We start from the raw sequence: 23,619 nt of genomic DNA, 5'->3' as shown, positions 1-23,619 counted from the left end.
CCCCGTGGTGCCCACCACAGGAACACCGGCCTGGCTGGGCCCCCCAGACACTGAGGAGAAGCAGGAAGGAGCGGCCGGTCACACGAGGGGACCAGGGAATGTGCCATGGGGCAGCATTCAAGCTGGACTCTGAAGGCTGAGGGGAGATTGGATGGATGGTTATGAGAAAGAGGACGTACCTTGCTGAGCAACTTGTGTGAACTAAGGCTTGAGATTGCCCGGTGGGCTCCTGCCGTGTTGAGGGTGTGGGTGGGAGTCGGGAGGGGCAGGAAGGTGTGGAGGGTGCAGGGCTTAACATTTTTTTTTTAACGTTTATTTATTTTTGAGAGAGAGAGAGACAGAATCAGAAACAGGCTCCAGGCTCTGAGCTGTCAGTGCAGAGCCCGACTCAGGGCTCAAACCCACGAACTGTGAGATCATGACCTGAGCCAAAGTCGGACACTTAACTGAGCCACTCAGGCATCCCAGGGCCTGAGGTGGAGCAGCGGGATCCTGTTGTTACCTCAGAGACCTCGGCTGGTCACGTGGGGAGGAGTGAGCAGTTAGAGGATTCTGGGGTGGCAGGTGGGAGGTGGACAGAGGCTGTGGGACGGAGATGGGGCAGCCTGCGCCATGGGAGGAGGCGGTGCATTTGTTGCTGTCCACCCCCACTGCGGCCAAGGGCATCGCTAGGTCTGTGCTGTACCCGCTGCATGCCCACCGCATGCCCACCGGCATGGGGCCTGGTACATGGTGGGCACTGGACAAATAGCCAAATGATAAATCAAAGACCCTGAGTTTACACATATGGTTGTTACTCTGACAGCAATCAGCACCGATGCCGCACTCCAGGTGGACAAGGCCCTTTGACAGTCATCGTCCCCCCACCCTGAGGCCCTCATATCAGCCCTGGGTGGTGACCACAGGGTCTCGAGTTTGTAGGCAAAGAAATAAGGGACAGGGAGGTCAAGGGCACTGCCCAAAGCCTCACTGGGACAGAGCCCCACTCAAATCCAGGCCTTAGGTTCCGAATGCGGGTTGTCTGCACCTGCTGTCCTGTCTGTCCGTTCAGGGTTGCCAACAGCGGTGTGTCCTTTCCACATGCCACTGGGATCCTTCCAGATCCAGAGTTGGAAAGACCGCTTTCTTTTCTAGCACCGGGAGCCATCTCTAAGTCAGGGGAGTACTTTTTCTGGACCCACCAGGGCTTCCCAGATATAGTCTGGGTCCTGATCACTTCACGGGGAGCTGAAACAGGGCACCTGGAGGCCTTGGGCAGGACTGGGGGCAGAGGAGACGGGGGCCATTTCCAGGCTGAGTAGTGGGCCCTCCGGGGGCTGCGGAACGCCCCTCACCAGACTCTCCTGCAGTTCGAAGGCTGCAGCAAGGCCTTCTCACGGCTGGAGAACCTCAAGATTCACCTGCGGAGCCACACGGGCGAGAAGCCATACCTGTGCCAGCACCCAGGCTGCCAGAAGGCCTTCAGCAACTCCAGCGACCGTGCCAAGCACCAGCGCACCCACCTTGACACGGTAGGCCCGAGGACAGAGGCCGAGGGGGAAGGGGTGTGGGAGGCGTGCACAGTCCCTCGCTCGTCTGATGCAGGGTAGCACCCAGGGTCCTCGCAGAAACCCTGCCTTCGTCCCGAGCGCTGGGCGTTCTGGGCAGGATGACGGCATGCAGGGAGAGGGAAGTCTCATCCTTGTAGGACAGTTAGTAGTATCCCTGGCGTCCAGCCACTAGACAGGTAGGAGCAATTTTCCCTCTCCCAGTTGTGGCAGATGTCTCTCAACATTGCCAGATATCCTGGGGAGGAGGAAGCAAACTCTCCCCAAGCTGAGAACCACTGCTTTAGTCTGTGGATACTGGCCCAGGCACCAATGGCCAGGCACGTCCCCATGGAGAGAGTGGGCTCACCACCCTCTTCCTCTCCCCAGGCCTGTCAGCCAGCCCCAGAGCAGGCCTTCCCCGCTCCGCCCACCCCACGCCCTCCGTGCAGACAGTCCAGAGCCTCTCCAGAGCTGTTCTTTACCCCCTGAGCATGGTGGGTGAGGGGTTGAAGTGAGCAGGTCCTGAGACTCTAATTCTGGTCCCCAGATACCTGTATGTCCACCCCCTTTCCCTTGTTTGGGCCGAACTATGACAACCTGCAGCTCTATCAGTGTCAGTCTCCCCGTTTTCTCCCAGACCTCAGAGGTTAACAGGGCACTTTCTAGAACATCGTGTCCACCATCTCATACTGACCAGGCCAGTCAGTCACTATGCCATTTGACAGATGGAGGAAGCAGGGCTCCAGGAGGTTCAGTGCCCCGAGCTGGGCCTCACACCCCTCTTACAGGGCCTGTGTGAGGGGGTGTGTGCAGCCGGGTAGGAGCCCAGCCCCCATGTACGGCAGGAGATAGTTCCACAGCCGGAGCCCATGTACCTGTGCTCTTTGGGCAGATGTTTGGGGAGCTCTACTGGTCGGGGGCTGGGAGACCCGAGTGGCCATCCGGCCCAGCCTGTCTAGTACCAGATACACAGATGAGGAAACAGAGGCCCACAAGGCCGACTAACCCCTCCAGGGTAAGTTGGAGGCCACAAGACAACAGCGGTCAGAGCTGGAGACCCTCTGATCCAAACCCTTTATTTGGATGTGAATAAGCTGGGAAAGCGAAGACCCAAAGAAGATGGTGGGGAAGAGGGTGGCAGAAAACATAGGGAGGTCACTGTTTTGGGTCCCAGCCAGGTCCTGGGCAGAATGTTCTATACATTTTCTTCACAATCAGTATCACGTATGCTCTCCTCGAGTTTAATGTTGGCAACAACCCACAAAGGGGTTGGGCCCTTATCCTCATTTTGGGCCTCATTAAGGGCCATTATCCTCATTTTGCAAGGAAACTGAGACTCACGTTAAGTCACAGACTGTCACGCAGCTCCTAAGTGGCAGAGTCCAGTGGCCCTTGCTGGAAAAGCCAGTGTATCGGCCACCCTGGAGAGGTGGAATGGAGTACAAGGGACAGGGTAGGAAGGAGGAGCCCTGTCCCTGGCTGAACCCGACCCTTCTCTCCACCCCTCCCCTCTCAGGCTGCATTATCACAGGCTTTGTTGGAGACACAAGTGAGGAGGCATTCTAACAAACCCCTGCCTTCATTACCTTCTCAGAAGCCCAGCCCCTGGGGCCCATGGCCCCCACCCAGGTCCTGAGGGGCACAGTTTGTGCCCAAGCCTCCTGGTTACATGTCCCAGAGACCACAAGGCAGCACCCACAGCACCAGGCCTCTCTGCACGCCCCACCCCCAGCCTGAGCAATGTCCCTCCAGGCCTCTCAGGGTCACCTACTCTGACTTACTCCCTTCCTCCCTCCCTCCTTGCTGCATTTCCTGGACCCAGCCCCAAAGCAACAGGCCTCTGGCCCCCACTTGGTGTGTGAACAGAGCTCTGAGGACTAGGTCAGGTCAGGCCCAGAATGAGCCCACGGGGTTATCTCAGGCCTTCATCTCCCCAAAGGTCCTGGTGAAGCCTGTAGGTACAGCCGCCAAGCCCTGCACCCACAGCCCAGAGGCCAGTGGGTCAGGCCCATGCAGGCTGGGCCTTGTTTTCCAGAAGGGACCCCGTCATGTTCCCAGCTTCCCTCTGGCGCCAGAGATCGGAGGATTCTCCCCACGGGCAGGAAAGTGGAAGAACAGACTAGAGAGAGCCAGCCAGGTTTTAACTCTGGCCCTCCACCTGGGCTCAGACCTCGAAGAAATGCCCCTAGCCTCTCTAGGCCTCCATTTCCTCAAACACCTACATCATAGGGGAATCAACTGAAATGATGCAAAGACAGGCTTGACACACGGTCTGCACGGCAAATGTGAGTCCCTCCTTTCCCTCCTCTGACTCGCTGACTGAATGCTGAGCAAACCCTGCCGCATCCCCAGGCACTCAGTGTGGGCTTTCAGTCCTGACTGCCACGGCCCCAGGGGGCGATGGTCTCTCCTTTGCCCAGACGAGAGGAGGCCTCCTAACAGAGTGTCACTGGCACGCTCTTACTGCGAGATCTTGGACAAAGCTTCAGCCTCTGTTTCCTCATCTGTGCTTCGGCTGTGGCACTGTGTCCTTACTACACCGTCACGAGTGTCCTTGTTACTAACAAGGCTTCGGAGCTGGGGCAGTGACTCCAGGCCTGGGGCTTGGCTGCTGCTTGGGACAGCCACAGGGTTTCCTGAGGGCTCACGGAGGAGCGGGGCTGGAGGAATGTTCTGCACACGTCAGGCCCTGGAAAAACAAACACAGAGATGGGCCTCGCGCCCTTTCCAGGCAAGCGCGCCTGCACACACGGAGCTCTGTTTGTTTGCTTTTTGGCAAAAACGTGTGGATTTGTATCAGCATCCCCCGGGGATGGGGCCTGGGGCAGGACAGGGCAGGGCCCACGAGAGAGAATGTCTCTGTGTATGTACGTGCATGTGTTGGGGTGGGAGCAGGCCCATAGCGTTGTGTGCATGTGTGTGTGCGTGTGTGTGTGCACGCATGTGTGTGTGTGCAAGCATGTCTGTCTCAAGCGGCTGGGGAGGGCACGTCTGAGTGTGCCTTCCACCCTCCTGCCCCACACCTTCCTTTCAGCGCGGCAAGCCTCTCACTTCACTGTCTCTTTCTTTTTGCTCTCCTCCGTTTCTTTAACCTGGCAACTGTCCGTGGCAGCACCAAGGTATGGTCGTCTCTTTCTGCTTGCCCCTCCCCATGAGGTCCCTGGGTCTGCAGTTGGACTGGCCTGTCCTCAGGCCAGCAGGGACAGAGTTGCCTGAGGTCTGGGGTGGGGGAGGGGGGCAGTTCCACATGGGCATGTCTGACAGGGACATAGTGGTCCCCGGTACTTAATGTGAGAGGCACCACATCCTGCAGACACCCTCCCTGCTAGTTGCTAGAGGCCGGAGGGCCCTGAGAAATCAGGACTACTAGGTATAGTCAAAAAGGGAGGCCTTAGGGAAGGACTGTTTCAAGCCTCAGCAGGAGCCCCTAAGGGAGAGCTCAGAATTCAGTTGGAGCAACTTCCTGGGTCAGTCCCTGGGACCTGAGATGAATCCGAAAGGATCATCCCCCGAGGAAATGCACCACCTGGTAGAGAAGGACACTGAACAAACCCAGCATTGCTGGGTGCACAGTGGTGCCCTTGGGAAGATCAGGAGGTAGAGACAGAAAGAAGATTCCAGGAGGGCTGGGTGGGTGGGCACACAAGGACAGGGGCAGGAGGAGAGGTGAGAATTTCAGCAGGCCCAAGTCACAGCACGCCCTCAGTACCGGGAGATGGGCTGTGTCCGAGGGCACGAGGGAGCCATGGAAGGATTTTTCAAAGGTGAGAGCATGGCCAGGTCTGTGAGAAAGGCTCTCTGGCTGTGGTGGGAGGGGAGATGGGAGGCAGGGAGAGCAGCATGAGGCCCAGGCAGGAACAGGGGAACAGGGGAGGTGGTAAAGGGTATGGATTGGTTCTACATGAGCAGTGGGGGCCCATAAGAGGAAGTACACAAAGGGCACAGACCCCCAGCCTCCCCAGGCCTGTGTCTGAGATCCACCTTCCCCCAGCTTCCCGTGATCATCGGAATGAGGATCTGGTTTTCTCATGGTCCAGAGAGCAGTCTGGCATCTCTGGACCCACTACAAGGTGTGATTAGTCACTCCCAGCCTGGGGCCCTGCCGTACTCCAGCTTGGCCCTGTGCTGTCCCCTCTCTTCCCCTGCCCCTCCTCTTCCTCTCCAAGGCCGCCACCTCACTGTACTCCTTGTCCACTCGCACCTTCTCTGCAGCCGTGGGCTCCAAGGGTGTACTCTGCTCAGAGCCACTGTCAGAGCTGGGAGAATCCTTAGAACTCAGTTGGCCCCATTTTGCAAGGGAGAAGAGTGAGGCTCAGAGATGGGAGGCGACTTATCTGAGGTTCCAGCACGAGAGTAGAATGGAGACACAACCCCTCCTTCACTACGAGGCTGTGGGCAGGGCTGGCAGAGTTGGATCCTTCCTGGCTGGGGACAGAGAGGGAGGGACAGGGTGTGAACCTGCTGCCTGCCCCCTCCCAATTGCAGGTCACACAGTATGACCTTGGGGCCTGGCAGATGGCCCTGACTCACCCCACCTCTACACCTCTGATGTTACAGAAGCCGTACGCCTGTCAGATCCCTGGCTGCTCCAAGCGCTACACGGACCCCAGCTCCCTCCGAAAGCACGTGAAGGCCCATTCAGCTAAAGAGCAGCAGGTGCGTAAGAAGGTAAGACGGTCTTCGTTCCAGGCCCACCTCTGCAGATGCCCCGCTGGCCTCCCAGACACCTGTCCAGCATCCAGCCAGGTGCCCGCACTCCTTACGTGCATTCACCCACACGCCCGAGGATGGTCCTGTCCATCGTCCAGGATCTGCCTCCCACCTGGCCCCAGAGTTCACTTCCTTACCTCCAGCCGGCCAGACATCTATCTGCCCACAGACCGTCCACCAGCTTCTCTGTCATCCATCTGCCCACTTGCCATGGCTCATTTAGTAAATACATGATGTCGGGCCCTGTGTAGGCATCGAGGATACAAAAATGGAAAACCAGAGATAGACATAAAGAGATAATTCAATATAATATAATAAAGATGGCAATGGAAGGATGCAGAGAATAGTCAGGGTGGGAGCAAGAGGGTCCATGGAAGAAATGACATGGGGGACAGTGGACTGCAGTTGTGTGTGCTCTGGAGCCAGCCTGCCCGTGGCCTTGGGCACATCTCTTAGCGCCTTTCTTCTTCATATTCCTCAACTGTCAGATGGGGGCAACAGAGGACTTGTGTAGAGGGTTGCCGTGAGGCTTAAACTAGTAAGGGTGTAGAACAGTACTTAGCCCAAAGTAAAAGCTCCGAGAAGAAGTTGGTGCATGCATGTTGTCATTAAGCAGTGGGCAGGCCAAGACAGTAAGGAGAGCGTTCCCAAGAGTGACTAAATCTTGAAACAGCAGGCACCTTGCCTGTCTCGAGGCCAGGCAGCTACGCAAGGAGGAGAGGCGTCCTGTGGGGAGCAGACGTGACAGGCCCAAAGCTCTGCCGAGGAGTTTGGGCCATCCTGAGGACAGTGGGTGTCATCAAGGGGTCTTAAGCAGAGAAGGGACATGTCACCTTGAAAGATGGCTCTGGGGGCCATATGGAGAATTGGTTGGGGCTGGTTGGGAAACCTGAGGCAGGGAGGCCACTGCTGGGAAGCAGGAGAGGTGGTGGGGGTGGCTTGGGGCAGAGCGGGACGGCGGGTGGGGGCGGGGAGAAGGGGGTTGGCAGAGGAGTAACAGAAACAGATTCTGGGGGGCAGGATGGTGGTGGCCCCCTTCACCAGGACAGAGGGTCTAAGAAAGAAGCAGGCTTGCGGGAGAAAGCATTGAGTTCTGTTTGGACAACAAGTGTGTGAGCCACAGAGGGACCCAGTGCAGCAGGGGGATGGGACAGCTACTTGGTGCAAAGCCCACCTCTCGGTTCATCCCGCATCTCCAGAAGAGCACCAGGGCCATGTGCGGTGGGTACTTGAGTGCAAGGGAGGACGGGGTGGGGGTGGGGGGTGAAGAGAAAACCAGGGCCAATCCAGGGACATCAGCATGACAGTGGAGAACAGAACAAGGAGGGCCTGTTAATTTGCCCTGCAAGATTTATGGAGCACGTACTGTTTTCTGAGATACAGCTGCAAATAAAGCAGAGAAAGTCTAGAGGCTGGAGAAAGAAAACTACTTCAGTCCTGTGGGGTGGGGGCGTACAGAGATGGGTCTGGGACAGGCAGGCCTCAGCTGGGAAGACGTTGCAGGGGCACAGCCAGGCTTGAGGCTTTGGTCTTCATCCTGCAGGCAATGGGGAGCCACTGGAAGCAGAAGAGGAGAGGAGGGACACCGTCAGAGTATGCACATGAGCTTGCTGGTGAAAACACCACATGTGTATTCACTCTGGTGAGGGAGGGACGAACCTGAACCTGAACCCAGTGCTGAGCCTGGTGTTTCACACACCGTATCTCATTTAGTCTTCTCTATGAATCTAGGGGGTGGGCAGTTTTTAATCCCCCATCTTAGACGTGGAAACTGAGGCCCAGAGAGTTAACAAATCTGCAGGGTTGTGCAACGCAGGAGTGACGGAGCCAAGGGTCCCACCCCAGACCTGCCTGTCCCCGGGGCCTGAGCTCTCTCTACTGATCTCAGGTTGAAGGGCCTGAGCAGGGACAGGGAATGGCCCGGGCTCCATGCCAAGGAGGCCTCTATCCCGAGCAGACTGGTGCCCGAGGACCAGAATCCTGCCCTGGTTTTCCCAGGCCCCATGCTTGGCTCGCACTGAGCCCCAGGGACCTGGGGCCGCAGATCTGCAAACTTCCCAACCATAAGCATCCATTAGGAGCCATCGGGGACGATGTATCTTTCTGGGTAAAGCGACCCTTGTATTATGACAGCTCCTTGGCAGCCCTGCTGCGTTTCAGAGAGAATTAGAAATGCTTTTCTTCCTTAATTCTCCTCTCCTGCTGCTCCTAATCCGATCGACATTGCGGTCTGCAAGAACATGCCTTGGCCCTCTTTTGCCAGAAACTTAATTTACATGGAAAACAGCTGCTGGGTCAGGGAGCCGAGGGCCCATCGGGAGGCTGGGCACACCTTCCCCAGGCCTGGGTGCTAGCCCTTCTGGCCTGGGAAGGTGGAAAAACCCTTGGGGCTGACTCTCAGCTGCGGTGTGACGTCGCACAAGGCTCTCACCTTCTCTGGGTCTGTTTTGTCCCAGGTGGAATGAGGATCTGGACAAAATCTTCAGGGCTCTGAGAGTCAGGCTTGGGGACTTCCCTAGGAGAGGGGCCCCTTCCCTTCCAGATGAGCTTTTGCCTCATGGCCCGATGTCCCAAGGGCCTCAACTGGCCACTCCCTGTCCCCATCTGGCCTCTCTGGGAAGGCGAAGACGTTCTGGGCTATGGAGCTCGAGTCTACCTTAAAGACAGCTAAGGGTTGTTGGCCAAGGATTTGCCCACCCAGGCTTGCTCTCAGCCAATGACCTCAAGTCCATGTATGGATCCAGCATGCCTACTGTCACATGACCATGTGGGACACGGCCAGCTGGGGTCAGCCAGCCCTTCACACAAGCTTGTCCATACCTGTCATCTCCTTACTCCACCTAGCAGCCTGGGGGGTGGTGGTGGTGATTGTCATTGCTTATTACAGGCAGGGGAGAGCCAGAGAGGTTAAGGTGTTTGTCCAGTGTCACACAGGGAGGAAGAAGAGATGGGAGTGGAGTTTGAACTCGGGTTGCCCTGGACTATTTCCATCATGCCTCATACCAGGAAGAAAGGAGGATGGGGGCAAGGGGGAGAGAAGGAAAGACACTCCCTGGGTGCCCTCTGTATGTTACTCTGCCCACATGAGTTCATTGTGGGGCAGCCCCGAGAATGGGCCACACGGAGCTCTGGCTACCTGCGGGAGGCCCCAGCTGCTGTACTTTGACACCCTTCTGGGCACATGTGTGAGGCCATGGCTCCTGTAGGCTGCTCCCAGCCAAGGACTGAGTGTGGCAGGCCCTGCAGAGATGCTGATGCCTGGGAGACACAGGACCCCGTGACTTCCAGCACACTTCAGCTCCCTGAGGACTCCTAGTCTAGAAGCTTCCACCAAACTCCTTCCTCCCTCTTCCCTTTCCCAGACTGCCCAGGTCCCTGGTTTTCTCTCACGCAGGCACTTCCCCTGTTAAAATCCTTGCGTGTTCACTCCTGGTGTTTGCTTCTCAGACCTGAACTAACCCAACGTATACAGTTCGCTCCATTTTACAGATGAGGAAACTGAGATGCAGTGAGGTGAAGGGTCTTGCTCTGGAGCCACCATCCTTGCCCTGTCCCCTAAACCGAGGGTTGCCGGTGGGAAGATGGTCTCGCACTAACACCCTCTCTCCCTCTGCTTGTTCCTCAGCTGCACACAGGCCCTGATACTGAGGCTGACGTTCTGACCGAATGTCTGGCCCTGCAGCAGCTCCACGGGTCCACACAGCTGGCGGCCGGCGAGAGGAAGGGTGGCCGCGCCCCGGAGCTGCTCCCAGGTATGCGTGTGGGGAGGCAGCGGCCAGGTGCACAGCCCAGGAGGGCTCTTTCACAGCCAGCCAGCCCTGCAGGAAGACAGTGATGCTCTGTGGGTGCCCAGGGGCCGGTGGGGGGCACCCGCTCCTCTGACATACCTTCCTTCACACTCTCGTGTGGCTCCAGTGCCCAGGGGAGGAAGCCCAGGATCCTTTCAGCCTGGCCTTCGGGGCCTCACGGGGCCGAGGCCCTCCTAGCGGCCTCCCACACCAGCCTTGATTGGCACGTCAAACATAGTTCCTTGGACATCCCGTGCTCCCTCTTGCCTCTGAGCCACCGTATACACCCTGCCGCCTCCTCACCCCAGCCCTTCACCGAGGCAGCTCCTGCACTTTCTTCAGGCCCCACCTCAGGGTTCAGGCCTGGGCCTCAACCTAAAGACCCACATGCTCCCCACCAGGACTCCATACCACAGCTTCCGGCTTCAGAGGAGAAAACCGAGGCTCGGAGAGGGTGGGCAAATTTGTCCGAATCACTTCCAGCTTATTCAATTCTGTGGCCTAGAGGTGGAGCCCCTCAACCCCTGGGACCCTTCAGGGCCATCCAGCTGGACACTCAGAGCCACTGGTCCAGCCGACATAGGAGGCCTCCCCAGGAGGCCGCAGGCCGGGAGGCGGGTCTCGGGTCCGGCAGGAACGCTTCACTGCGTGGCTTGCGATGTGGCCCGCGGGCGGATTCCAGCTGACAAGACTTGTGCTCTACCCTCCCCATCCCACAAAGAAACCACAGTATCAGAGCAGAAAGCTCTTCCCACCCTCTGGGATTTCTTGAATTACTCTAACCATTTTAGACATTTTTTATTTTCTAATTTTTAATGCTTTCCCCTCAGGGTTGAGGTAGCAACAGATTTAAAACTATGTCAAAGCATTTACCAAACAGCCTCAGGGAGAGAAGGTGTTTACACTTTTTCTGGGTTGCCCTTACACTTTTTCTGGGTTGCCCTACCCTCACATTGGTCCACAAGGGCAAGGACACCCCGGGAGGGTGGATCTATGGAGAAGGAATCACACCCTCCTTCCTCCAGCTAGAGGCCCCTCTGCCATGGCTGTTTCTCACAGCATCAGATTTGCTAAAATAGCTGGCGACAAAGAGACCCAAGGGATAATAGGGATGTGTTGAGGATACTGAGGCTCGGCAGAAAAGAGGGCTGTGACTGATTAGCAGTGGCTTCCTTGGGGAAGAAGTCCTGCAGCCCCATCATTTTTATCCTGGGAGGATTCAGGATTGGGCAGGAGGAGGACTGACCCAAGGTCATCTGGAGAAGTCAGCAGCAGATCCAGGCTAGAAGCCTATTCTCCCAGATACCAGGCCAGGGCCTATCCCAGGGAGAAGGGCTAGGCCAGCAACAGCCACCTCTTGAGCGCCCGCATGGGCTGGTCACTAAACAAACATCATCTCATTCAGTCCCCATGAGCCCATGCTGCAGATGAGAAACAAAGTCACTGAGGCCGCAGCATGGATGGCGGGGGCATTAGGGTAATACACCTATGCAGGCCTGCTCCAATAGCAAGCGAGTGGTGTCCTCCTTGCCTCAAGCCTCAGTTTCTCCCCCAGACTTGCTGTGACAACAGATGTGATTGTGACGCCATCACTTATATAAACCCGCTGTGACCGATAATTTTTGTCATCATTATTATTCTTGCTCATCGTGAATGAAAAGAGGAACCATTTATTCACCCATCTCCTAATAATTTACAGCCAGCATTTATTGAATATTTTTCACCCCAGGAAGCCATTCTAGGGGTTGTACAAGTACATGTTCACAGAATCCTCACGTCGGCCTCATAAAGTACATGCTACTATGCTCTTTCTTTTCCAGATGAGGAAACTGAGGCCTCGAGAGGTTAAGTAACTTTTTGCTGACGTCCCACAGCCGGTAAATGGCAGAGGCCAGGCTTGAACCTGGGCTGTCTGGCCACAGGCCCTGCCCTTAATCAGAGAGTCTGCTGCCTCCCTGCTGTTGATGCTAGATCTCACCATCCTGGGCACCTGCTGTGTGCCAGGCTCTGTGCCGGTCCCTGTCCTCAAGCTGCTTCCAACACAGCAGGGAAACAGGGACCAACCAGGAGAACCCAGAAGTCCTGGATCCCTCTGGGTTTCAGTGCCAGGTTCTTCCTTAGGCAACACTGCAAATGCTTGAGGCACAGTTGGGAACAGATGTTAGGGCCAGAGGTTAAGCGCTCATGGCTGATGATTGATGATGCTGATTTATAGCCTCAAATGGTGCATTTGGGGAAGAGGCCAGCAGGCTCCATGGCGTCCTCCTCCTGCTGCCCCTCATGATGACTCCCTCATTGCCATCCACTGTCTGTCCACTGCTTGACATGCCTAGTTCACACACTCAGTGGCCCACCCTGTGTCTGTCTGCGTGGGGCTGGACAGTCAGGGCAGAAGGCAGGGGGAAACGGGACAGATTCAAGGAGTGTTAGGTCAGAGAAGTCCAGGACAGAAGAGTTGAGGACAAGGGAGGAGCTGGCAAGGATGACCTCGAATTTTCGTTGTCTGATGGTAGGAAACTTCCCCAAACCTGTCTCTCATCAGGAAGGAAGAACTCACCTCACAGGAAACCCTCAGGAGTTTTTCTGGCAGGCTCCTTTAGCAGACCCAGGTAACGTGATGGGCAGCGAGGATGTGAGAAGCACGAGGTCGGCATGGCTGAGGGAGAGAAAGCAGGATTTATCAGGATTCTAGGCCTTCCTAGCTGTCAGGCCCCCAAATTGGTTCAAGATGGCAGGTGAGGAGGTGCGCCAAAAAGTGGTGAGCAGAGCAAGCCGTGAGCAGCACCGAGCCAGGCTCCATCCACAAAATCTTCTCCAGTGCCTTCCTGACAAAGCTGGGGGGTGTGGGGGGGGGGGGGAGGATGGGTGGTAAAGGGTGGTGGTGGATAGATGGATGGGCAGGGCTGTCCGTGGGCAGAGTTCCCTGAGACAGAGGGGTAAGGACTGCAGAAGGGAGGAAGGCCACCAAGAGCCCATTTAGAGCACTGGGGTCTCACAGCCCAGTGAAGCCTGGACCATAGGACCCTACCTGGCTATCTAGGACGTAGCCTGAGCCGGAGCCCCAGGCCATTTCCTGGGCCTCGCTTTAAACAGACTTTCTTTTGGTATCACTTGGGAGGCCTGATTAGCTGCGGTTGAAGATTTGAGCTTGCAACCCCTGCCCTGGCCTCCTCAATCCCTGGTCGTAACTCCCTGAATTGCAGGCCTGGGTGAGAGGGGCCAGCCTGAGACAGCCTAGCCTGGAACGGCAGCCATCTGACAAGGTGAAACTTCCTTCTTTATGTGGTTTGTGCTCAGATGGTCCTTGTGATAGGGAGCCTTGGGTCTCGATCCGTGATGACCAGAGTAATATTCAAAATGTAACAGCTGGCCCAGGTGAGCTCTGACTAATCAGCATGGACACCGCATCAGGACGGCTCTGCGTGTGGCCCCCCGGTCTGCAGAGTCTTCCCAGGGCATCAACTTGATGGGTTGATTTCTAGGAAAAGGATGTCAGTTTCTATTAAAATACAAATAAACGTGGCCAGATTTAAAAAGGGGAATAAGATTGGCCCCATTTTTTTTTTCAGATAAAATGGAGAAAAACATGGAACCCTTGCTGAGTCCCTCCCAGGCTCCAGTCCCAGAATAGGGGTCCGATCTCCCCTCTAATTGGGGTTCCTTGGTGAAGGCATTTGGGAAACACTGGCATCAGTAACTGCTCTCAGACCGTCAGGCCCCTGGAACGACATCTGACTATGACCTAATGTCCCCCATTTGATTCTTCCCCCACCTGTCTTCTTAACAAGGGTAAGGCGCTTAGGAGTAAGAGGTGACAAAAGGTGGTATCACCCTGCAGGTGTCTTCTAGAGGTTTAGAATCGTAGACTAGAGCATGGCCGACTCCTCTCCTCAGTCAGGACCCTTGTGCAGCGTACAGCCTGTGCAACCATCTCTGGTTGTACAACCATAGGTCTCCTAGGCCAGCCTGCCATCTAGCTAGCACAGCCATCCTCTATTTGGGGTCCTTCACAGTGGACATCCAGGCTGTGCTTGCACATCTCTGGGGATGGGTAGTTCATTTCCTCCAAAGGCGGCCCATCACCCTCCAGCGGCTCTGCCCGTGAGAAGCCATGGCCAAGCCCTGAGTTCCTCTCAAGCTTCTCTCCATTCCAGGACCCATGTCTGCCTCTGGGGCTGCACAGAGCAAACCTCTTCTTTCTCAGAACAGCCCCAGAGACTTGAGGCAGCTTGCTCCATACAACCCTCCTCCCCCAAACACACACATGTGGGCACACACACGCGCACACGTGCACACGCACACAGCCTGACCACCTAATGCCTCTGACAGCCCCTGGTAGTCCACCACCTATCCTGCTTTCAGGGTAGGCCTCAGTCCCACATGCAACCCTTCAGCCAGGGTATGAACCGCAGCGTGGAGCCATCGTCTCCCCATTTGGGCCCCTAACCTTCTGTTAATACAACCTTGATGGTTTCCTTTTGTGTCTTTCTCTTTCTGTCAGCAGGCACACAGCTCCGGGGTCATTCACAGCCACCGCTCGGGAGTGGCCGAAGCCCAGTGATGTTTGTTTGCTTTCCTGCAGGCGTATATCCTGGCTCCATCACCCCCCATAATGGGCTCGCATCAGGCATCCTGCCCCCCATGCACGATGTCCCTTCCAGGCACCACCCACTGGACGCCACCACGAGTTCCCACCACCATCTGTCCCCCCTGCCCGCGGCCGAGAGCACCAGGGATGGGTATGTACAGCCAGCCAATCCTCCTCCGGCATAGCAAGCAGGCACCTGTGTGGGACGAGGGCGAGGACAGGCATCCCACGCACTAGGGGGTCGCTACTGACCACGAAAGTAGCCAGCATTTATGCGGCACATACTGTATACCGCACCCTGTACCAAACACCTCCCGGGCATCATCTCATTGGCAACTCACGGCGACCCTAGCAGGTAGATGGTATTGGCATCTGAACTTTGTGCCGCCTCCCCTCGTGTGCGCCTCCCCTGTGAGCGCAGCCGTGGGAAGACGCTGTGCACCCGCACCGCATTCCGGACTGCCGTACCAGGCCTCCTTGGGAGTCTCACCCTGGCTTCTCTTCGGCTCAGACCATGCGTTTGGTGAGCAGACTGCCCGCTGCCCACACCAGAGGTGCTCATCCTGCCCTCACCCCCACTTCTGGCCGCTGCAGCCGTGATCATGGTTCAGCCTGCCGGGCTGTCCCGGGGCCCTTGCTGTAGGATCACTGCAGAGAGGAGTAGCCTTTTCTGTATTCAATGTGGTTCCCATTGTGGCTGCTTAATTGGCTGGAAATGGTAAATGTGCTAATTGCTGGTCCCTAATGCTGCCAGAATCTGTTTTCCTTGCAGATGGGCAGAGGGAGGTCACATAGCCCCACCGCCTGCCCTGCCTGCCACTTTCACTTATCGCTAGCAGGACTTGATCAGACTTGGCCCCCAAGGCCTGACCTCAGTACCTGCCTCCTCCTCTGCCCTTCCTCCCTAAGGCCACAGCCTTAGCCTTGGCATTGGCCTGCCTGTGCCTGGGACCAGCCCGGCTTCATCACCAAGTTTGTGGCCCAGGGCTCCGAACTAGGCTCCTTCTGCTACTCACTCATCCATTCATTCGGTGTCCGGTTCCTGCGTCCTTGGTGTGGGCAGGCCCTGGGCCCGGTGCTGGAGCCGCCGATGAGCCCAGTCCTGGAGGAGCTCACCATGAGGAGGGGAGATAGAGCCGCAGGGATTGACCACGCAGGACAAGTGCTCTGAGGGAAGAAGCAGAAGGGGCTGTGGAAGCCCAGAGGAGAACCCAGTGAGCTGGAGGACGTCAGGGAAGGCTTCCTGGAGGTGATGCTAAGCCGGGCCTCCGAGGTTAAGTAGCAGTTGACCGAGTGGAGAGATTGGGAGGGACTAGCAGCGAGAGTGTAGACATGGTGAGAGCTTGGCGTGTTCTGGGAAACATGAACCTTCGTGTGGGGTGACAAGCTCAGGAGGGAGGTTGCTAGGGCCAGATCACGAGGCCTGCGGCAGGAGTGTATCCGAAGGGTGCCGAGCAGAGATGTGGTCAGTCCGGGGAGGAGAGTGCAGCCTGCAGTGTGGGGCTGGTTGCCAGGGCAGGCATCAAATGTGGGTGGATGGCAGCCTGGGCCAGGGCTGGCGGGTGGGGAGGAGGAACACCAGGAGGCATTAGTGACAGAGCATAAGCAGGGCTGGGGAAACTCCCACTGGGCGGGGAGAGGAGGAGGGAGGAGCCACCAGAGATGAGCCCCTGGGGAGGCAGAAGTGCTGTTCACGGAGCAGGGAAAGTGGGAAGACTGTGAGTGGGGGGAGAGGCACGAAGAGGCTGCCTGATGGGGCTCAAAGGGGGGCCCAGAGAACCAGGCCTCCCTGAGCCTCAGTTTCTTCCTCTGTAAAATAGGTATTAAAATACCCTCCTCTAAGAAGGTGGTGAGGATCAGCCATGACTGAAATACACATGCCTGGCATTGTATGTGTCATCTGGGACAGGTTCCACGGACACTACCCACCTCCCCACCCACCGGCTCAGGCCACCTGCTCACCCACCAGCCGGCCCCAAAACATCTCCAACCAAGGAAAAATAAACCACACAGGCCTTTCCCTGCTCAGACCCGTGCTCTCTGCTCTGCCTCATTCATCACCCGCCTGCCGCCTGCATAAGTGCCGGTCAAGAATTCCTGCAGCGAGAGGCAGAGTGATGACAAGACCAGGACAGCCGGGCCCGCCATCCGCCTGCCCTTGCCTACGGGAGTGGGAGCGAGGGCTCAGGTCATCCCAACAGCCAGGCGCCTCAGCTCCTTGGGCTGGGCTGCAGGAGAGGAGGGCTCTCAAGCCCGACACCAGGCCCAGGCCCGGGCCCGGCTTGAATGGGTTTCTTTTTTCAGCCCCTGAGAAGAGAGGCAAGACGGGGAAAAGGCCTTCAGCCTCCCCTTCCTGCCAAAGTCAACAGGGAAGGCCACTCGCGGCTCCCCGGTGGTTTGCTGGGACGTTTAAATAGCTTGACAGAATTATCTGATTCACTCAAAAATATGCTAAGAGGGCCTGACTTCATGACCAAATTTATTTACCCTGGCTCAGATTAGACGCCGAATAGGGCAGTTTTTTTTTTTTTCCCCAGCCCCATACGAGGTATGAAGCCCTCAGTCTGCCAAGCCAGTGAGGTTTTATATTAATTTTTATAGGTTCCAATTGAAGCAAAAATATTTGATTTAGGAATCATTTGCATGACTCAGAAGAGGAGCTCCAGATGATCTTTTTTTCCTTTTAAAGAGTTCAGGTAGAGCAGCGTAACCTCAGCCTTCACGTCTGCTGTGGAGAGTCGTGTTCTGTTTAATTTCACTGGCTGTGAAGGTGGCAAATGTGAATTTATGGCAGGTTTGAGACAGGAAAAACAAACTTTGAGAATGCGTGGTTTTTTTCCCCCTTCAGATCTGGTTCTCCTTAATTCTGCAATGCTGTTAATCTCTGGGTTTTGTAGCTGAGTGATTAAGAAACCCATTTGTTAGTATTTATCAGCTGTTTGCTGTGTGTCAGGCCCAGTGCTAAGCACAGAGTGCCTCAGAGGCAGAGACCTGGCCCTCCCCACGAGCTCCCAGGGGAGGGGACGATCAGGAAGTCGGGGAAGAGCTGTGTATGGGTGCCAGGATGGGGTGGGCGTAAGGCCAGTGGACCCCATGAAGAGGGCTTGAAGGAGGACCCACCCCCCTGGCCACGCCACGGCCCAGCCTCTCTGGCCTCAGCCAGAGAACTTGTTGTGAGGACACACAGCTTGTGCACAGCCCTCTACAGTTTACAGACTGCAGTGGTAGACCCTGTCCCACTTGACGGCCCTGTGAGAGAGGCCTAAAAATGTTAATGATGACGATAATGAGAATTTATGGAGCTTCGCTGAGGATTCAGTTCATTAACTTGAGGTTGAGGGGTACCTAGAGTGTGTTAGATATTGGGCTGGGGACTAGGGACCCAGGCCTAAGGCCCTCCCTCTGTCTTCAGCACGCTCACAGTGGTGGGGTTCCAGACATATGAATGATGGCAGTGCAGCCAAGGGGCAGAAACGGCAGGATGCCCAGGCTGGAGGGAGCAGATGGGGACCCAGCAGAGTTACAGACGTGGAGCCCACTGGCCTCTCCCCAAATCTTTCTCTGTTTCAGAGAAAGGCACTGATCTGTCCCGTTAACCCATCATGTTTTAGAGGGTAGGCAAGGGTAATATTCCTGGCCTGAAAAGGTCACCTACAGCTGTGACATTGAATTTATACTATATTTTAATGTGGATGGTCCAAAATCCCAAATGCCAACAAGAAGATGGACTCTTTGATCTACCCCCCACCCTTTCTGCAATGCATGTAAGTGCTTTGTAGGCTAGGAGCCTTCAGCCTGATCCCAAGAGCCCCTAAGTCCATCCGACCTCAGGGCCATGTTGGTTCCTGTGAACAGACTCCAGAGGCTTAGGTGGCAGTGTGAGGAAGGAACCTAGTTCACAGTGATATGCAGTCCAGTTAGATGACCCACATGGGCTCAGCTGGGTTCAAGGTAACTAAACAGCTCTACACTACTACAGCCGCGTTTCAGAACATGAGCTTCCAGAGAGCCCAGACTTGGGCCTGTACCACCTCAGGCTCTGTATGAATGGAGGTGGTGAGCCCCCCATCACAGGATGTATGCAAGTGGAGGGGAGATGTCCAGGGATGGAGACAGAAGGCCCCTGAAGGCACACTGTGCAGGGAATAAAGCCCAACTTGGACATCAGACCTATCTTCTAGTTTTCTTTCCCACATCTTTAGAATAACGATGACGATTCGTGGAGTGGCTGAGAATACCTCTGATGTCATCTTGGGTGCTTTTTCTATTTTGATTTATTTAGTTTTACCCTTGTCATAACCTGTGAGGTCAGTGCTGTGTGGCCAGGAGTTGGTGAGCAGCCTCTCTGAACCTTGGTTTTTTGATCTGTGAGGCGGACACAAGAACTTCTCTCATGGGGCCTGAGGCGAGACAGAGGCTCAATAAGTGGGGACTGGAAGTGCCATGGAATGTTCTCCTGCTAAGGAAGCACGAGAGCTTTCAGTGCACCTGCTCCTGGGCTTGTCCTCCAGAGGCGGCCGGAGCGGCAAGCACAGAGGGAGAGTGTCAGGATCCAGTGGGGGAGGCTGATGGTTAGCCCTGGGTGATAAGAGTAGTAAGTGCACCAGGGGGAGACACAGCCACACTGTGAGGAAACCAAGGCTTTAAGAGACATTAAGCAACTTGCCCAAAGTCACGTGGCCAGTGAGAGCAGATGGGTAGAAAACAGTTTTGTCGACTCCAAGGCCCATGTTTATAACCAGTGTTCCTTGCTGATTTCCAGTCCTAAATGCCAGATAGAAGTTCTTTACTGATTCCTTTGGATTCTGAAGCTCAGAGGACTTTAACATTTAATTCCAGTTTGAACAAACTCAGAAGTAAAAGCTTCCTCTTCTAACTGCACTGTCTTAAGTCAGAGCGGAGCAGGTAGTGAGCTCAGCGTTGCTAGAGGGAAGCAAGCAGCAGCAGCCATGCCTCTGGCCCCCACTCCCCACCCCACACACTGCCCCCAGAGCCTCTCCTGCTGATGGCCATCTCTGTTCTCTCCAGGTTGGGACCCGGCCTCCTCTCACCTATGGTCAGCCCACTGAAGGGGCTTGGGCCACCACCATTGCCACCATCCTCCCAGAGCCATTCTCCAGGGGGCCAGCCCTTCCCCACACTCCCCAGCAAGCCACCCTACCCGCCTTTCCAGAGCCCTCCACCCCCGCCTCTGCCCAGTCCCCAAGGTAAGCTCTGGCTGAGGGCCTCTCCATATACCTCCACTGACTCCTCCAGTGTCCAGGAGGAACAAGGCACTGACCTAGGGCAGGGAGGCGGGGACTCGGAATGACAGAGGGCACTGAGGGCCACCGTGAGAGAAACCAGGAGTCGGGTGACCCGACATACCTTGTCCGGGGCACTTCCTGGAGGAAATTCCACCTGAGGGGTGAGGAAGCGTTTGTCCCATTGACAAGGCATCGCAGGGCTCTCCCAGCGGAGGGAACAGCATCTACACTGGCAGGGGGGTGGGTACAGCCTGCTGCTTGGAGGAGGTGAGTGAGCGGGCATCTCAGGAGGTGGGGATGGAGGGCCAATGGTCCCCTCCCTCAGAGCACTATGTCAGCCACAAAGTCCAGCGCAGCCACGTGAGGCCGCCTCGCCCTACCCCCTCCGGTGCCAGACAGAACTGGGAAAGGGGCCCAGGACCCCTGGCACCTTCTCCACCCTGGGGCTCTCTTCTCTGCTTTGCACCCACCGTGCCTGGACAGGACAATGCGGGAGGCTGGACAGTGCAGCGGGATGGTCCCCTCTCTGCCCTGGGCGGTTTTCCTTTGTTAACGCATCCCCTGCCGCCTCCCTTCGCAGGGTACCAGGGCAGCTTCCACTCCATCCAAAGTTGCTTCCCCTATGGTGACTGCTACCGGACGGCCGAGCCAGCAGCCAGTGGGGACAGTCTGGCCGGGGAAGCCCACAGCTTCAACCCCCTGCGGCCTAATGGCTACCACAGCCTCAGTGCACCTTTACCTGCCACAGGTGAGCCCCACTTGCACGACTCTCTTCCCTGGCTACCTACCAAGTCCCAGCCCTGTGCTGGGTACTTGTGCACATTGTCCTGAAGCCTTGGGACAGCCCAGAGGGGCAGAGTCCTCTCCATTTTACAGAAAGGGAAATAAAGGCTCACACAGGTCCCAGGACCCCACAGAGTTGGGATTTGCACCCTGTCTACCTCCGATGTCAGTGTTTCTTCCACACTGTCACACAGCAGGTGTGTGATACGTGTCTGGACTCTGGCAGGTTTCTGAAGACAGAAGACTCAAACTGGGCGCTTGAAGGCTAGTTGAGGTTTCCCTTTAAATATTTAGTGAGCACAGAGTATGTACACAGTTGTGGACCCTGGGGAGACAGCAGGGAAAGAGACAAATACTGATCTCTCTTTAACAAATAAAGAAAATGAGGCCAGAGAGGCCACCCTACCGGGAAAGACAGGACCTAGAGGTTGTGCTTGTTCCTTGTGCTGCATCCGTGTCCCGTACAGGGCCCTGGGCCTTCCCCACGTAATGCCCCCTGGCTGGGGTGGAGAAACCCAGTGAGAGGGAGGGCTTTGCACAGCCCAGGGTGGAATCAGGCTCAGACCAGCGGGGCCAGTGCTGATCAGAGCAGGGGCATCGGGTTGGGGGTGGGGGACGGGGCGGCCAGACCCTCCCTGAGTTCCCCAAGCCCAGCTCCACCCCGAGTCAGCCTCCAGGCCTGGGTCCAGCTGGAAGTTATAAGTTCTGGGCAGGCTGGGGGCCCCAGACAAAGGGGAGCCTGAGACCCTGTGCCAGAGGCCCCTTGGGCAGCTCTGGGTGTGTGCAGCCGGGGATCGAGGATTAAGGACATAGGGACAGTAATGAGGCCACAGACAAGCCTGCAGAAACCTGTGGGTCCATCTGCGTGAGGGTCCATGTGTTCCTGTTCACACACAGGTTCTCACGTCCACGTACGTCTTCTTTTGTCACGTGTTTGTGGTCCCGTCTGTGTGGACACATTGTGTGTTATCCATCCCATGACCCCTGTGTGCACAGACTGTGTTCAACCGTGGTGTAGGTGTGTCTGTAGGTGGACGCGGGTCACATACATGCACCATAGGCAGATGTGTGCCGATCACAGGGTGTGTGCGGGTGGGTGGGGCGTGTTCCGTGTGTGCACATGCGTGGGTTGGTGTGCGATGAGGCCCTGGCTGCTGTTCCCGGCACTGCTGGCTCACCACCTCATCCTCCCCCTGCTCCATCCGGCCTGCGGCGAGCTTTCTTGGGGTTTAGCAGCAGAAATAGGTAACTCTGATGGGCAAGAGGCAGCTTCCATGCCCCCACAACAGGGTGGTGGATTCTTCCGGCCTCCCGTCTCCCCTGCTATCTGGGTGGCAGCCCGGTGTTCAGTGCCCGTCCCAGGCCCCGTGCATCTGCCTGTATGTCCTCTGCCAAGCGGAGAATAGACACGCGGGATTGATCCAGACTGATAGGGTGGGGCTGTGGGGCCTCGGGGTAGTAGTTCGTCGTGATCCCACTGCACAGATGGGAAGACTGAGGCCTGCCTGTCATGGGCTATGCGGATCTGTGACAGCAACTCAGGGACAGAGCCCTTAGGGCAGGGACTGGATAAGACAACCTCTCCAGGCCCCTCCAGGGTAAGGGCCTCTGAGCAGCGGAGCATGTCCAATGGAAGAACCAGGTGTCTCAGGGCCAAATGGATCTGGGTTCAAATCCCAGTTCCCCCACTTACTGGCAATAGGACCTCAGGCAAGTGTCTTGGCCTCTCTCAACCCATCTTCTCAGTTATAATATAGAATAATGACTCCTACCTCACAGGATTGTTGTGACTGAAGGGAGGTAAGACTTCAGTGAAACCTGGGTAAGAGCCCAGTCAGTGCTGGTCCCTTCTTTGGGTTTCTCGTGTCTGGTGGGGTGAAGGAACCTGAAAGGGTGGGGGATGCGCTGTGCTGCTCTGCCAGGAGGGGCCCAGCCCCCGAGGACAAGAGCTGTGATAGCCCATCCCACCCTCCCCCACATTCGGCCCTACAGTCCAGCGCTGGGTGACGGACTGCTCCAAGCCAGCCAGCTGTCTGTCCAGCTTGCCCGGGTCCCTTGGCAGTGCAAGGCCTGGAGCACCTCCTCCCACCCAGCAGCTCCCCTGTCCGGAAGAGCAGAGGCTCTGAGCAGGCCCCACTGAAGGGATACTGTGTGAAGGGACCCTGGACAGGAAGGTGGGGTCAGGGGGCTGGGAGACAATGACAAAGCATAGCCCTTGCATCCTCCAGCCCGGACCCTGTTCCCTCCCACACCCACAGGCTACGAGGCCCTGGCCGAAGCCCCATGCCCCACAGCACTGCCACCACAGTCATCTGAAGACATTGTGTCCAGTGGCCCCGAGGACTGCGGCTTCTTCCCCAATGGGGCCTTTGACCACTGCCTGAGTCACATCCCGTCCATCTACGCAGACACCTGAAGGAAGGCCCAGCCTGCACCTGTCCTCCCTCCATCGCAGACACTACCTTGCCCACTCGCCATCTGTCCCCACCCTCTGTGCACCCAGCCTGAGCCGCCAGGCCAAGGCTCCCCACAAACTCAGGGTGCTGGGTCTGCGGCGGCTGCCCTGCGCTGGCCAGGGACAATCGCCTGAGCCCGAGCTGGGTGCTCAGAGGTACCCATCAGGATCCGTGACCCCCCGACATTCCCTTGACTGTGCCTTCCTTTTTTTCCTCCCCAATGGTTTTGAAATCACAGACCTCGTGTATATAAAATGTACAGAATTTGTTTTCCATTCCCCTTCCAGTTTTATATTTTGGGTTTTACAAGAAAAACATTAAAAACTGGAAACGAGTCATGGGGGCCTAGTTTTGCCTGTGAGCCAGCAGAGTAGAGGCCGAGACCAGCCGCGTGGCGGAGGGGTGTGTAACAGAGCCGGTGTGCGAGGCTCGGAAACCAGCCCAGGCCCTGGATTCCGTCAGCGGGGATGGGCGCCCACCTCACGCGGCCCCCACCATGTGCTAGTCCCAGGACCGCGC

The 23,619-nt window shown here is 56.7% G+C and overlaps 1 protein-coding gene across 1 annotated transcript in view; it reads left to right on the top strand.

Annotated features, from left to right (window-relative positions):
• The window catches only part of GLIS1 (GLIS family zinc finger 1), a 90,755-nt gene extending 67,380 nt beyond the window's left edge, over positions 1 to 23,375 (top strand). Inside the window, exons 3-9 of the mRNA XM_042951433.1 lie at positions 1,350 to 1,511; positions 6,087 to 6,197; positions 9,865 to 9,991; positions 14,610 to 14,766; positions 19,644 to 19,822; positions 20,442 to 20,609; positions 22,903 to 23,375. Coding sequence (XP_042807367.1) covers positions 1,350 to 1,511; positions 6,087 to 6,197; positions 9,865 to 9,991; positions 14,610 to 14,766; positions 19,644 to 19,822; positions 20,442 to 20,609; positions 22,903 to 23,060 — 1,062 coding nt within the window. The 3' untranslated portion in view covers positions 23,061 to 23,375. The remainder of the gene's footprint in view (positions 1 to 1,349; positions 1,512 to 6,086; positions 6,198 to 9,864; positions 9,992 to 14,609; positions 14,767 to 19,643; positions 19,823 to 20,441; positions 20,610 to 22,902) is intronic.
• The last annotated feature ends 244 nt before the right edge of the window (positions 23,376 to 23,619 follow it).

The sequence above is a fragment of the Panthera leo genome, chromosome C1 (assembly GCF_018350215.1).
Source record: "Panthera leo isolate Ple1 chromosome C1, P.leo_Ple1_pat1.1, whole genome shotgun sequence".
NCBI lineage: Eukaryota > Metazoa > Chordata > Mammalia > Carnivora > Felidae > Panthera > Panthera leo.
The sequence above is the reverse complement of the archived record's forward strand: the minus strand, read 5'-3'. Positions and strand labels throughout refer to the sequence as shown.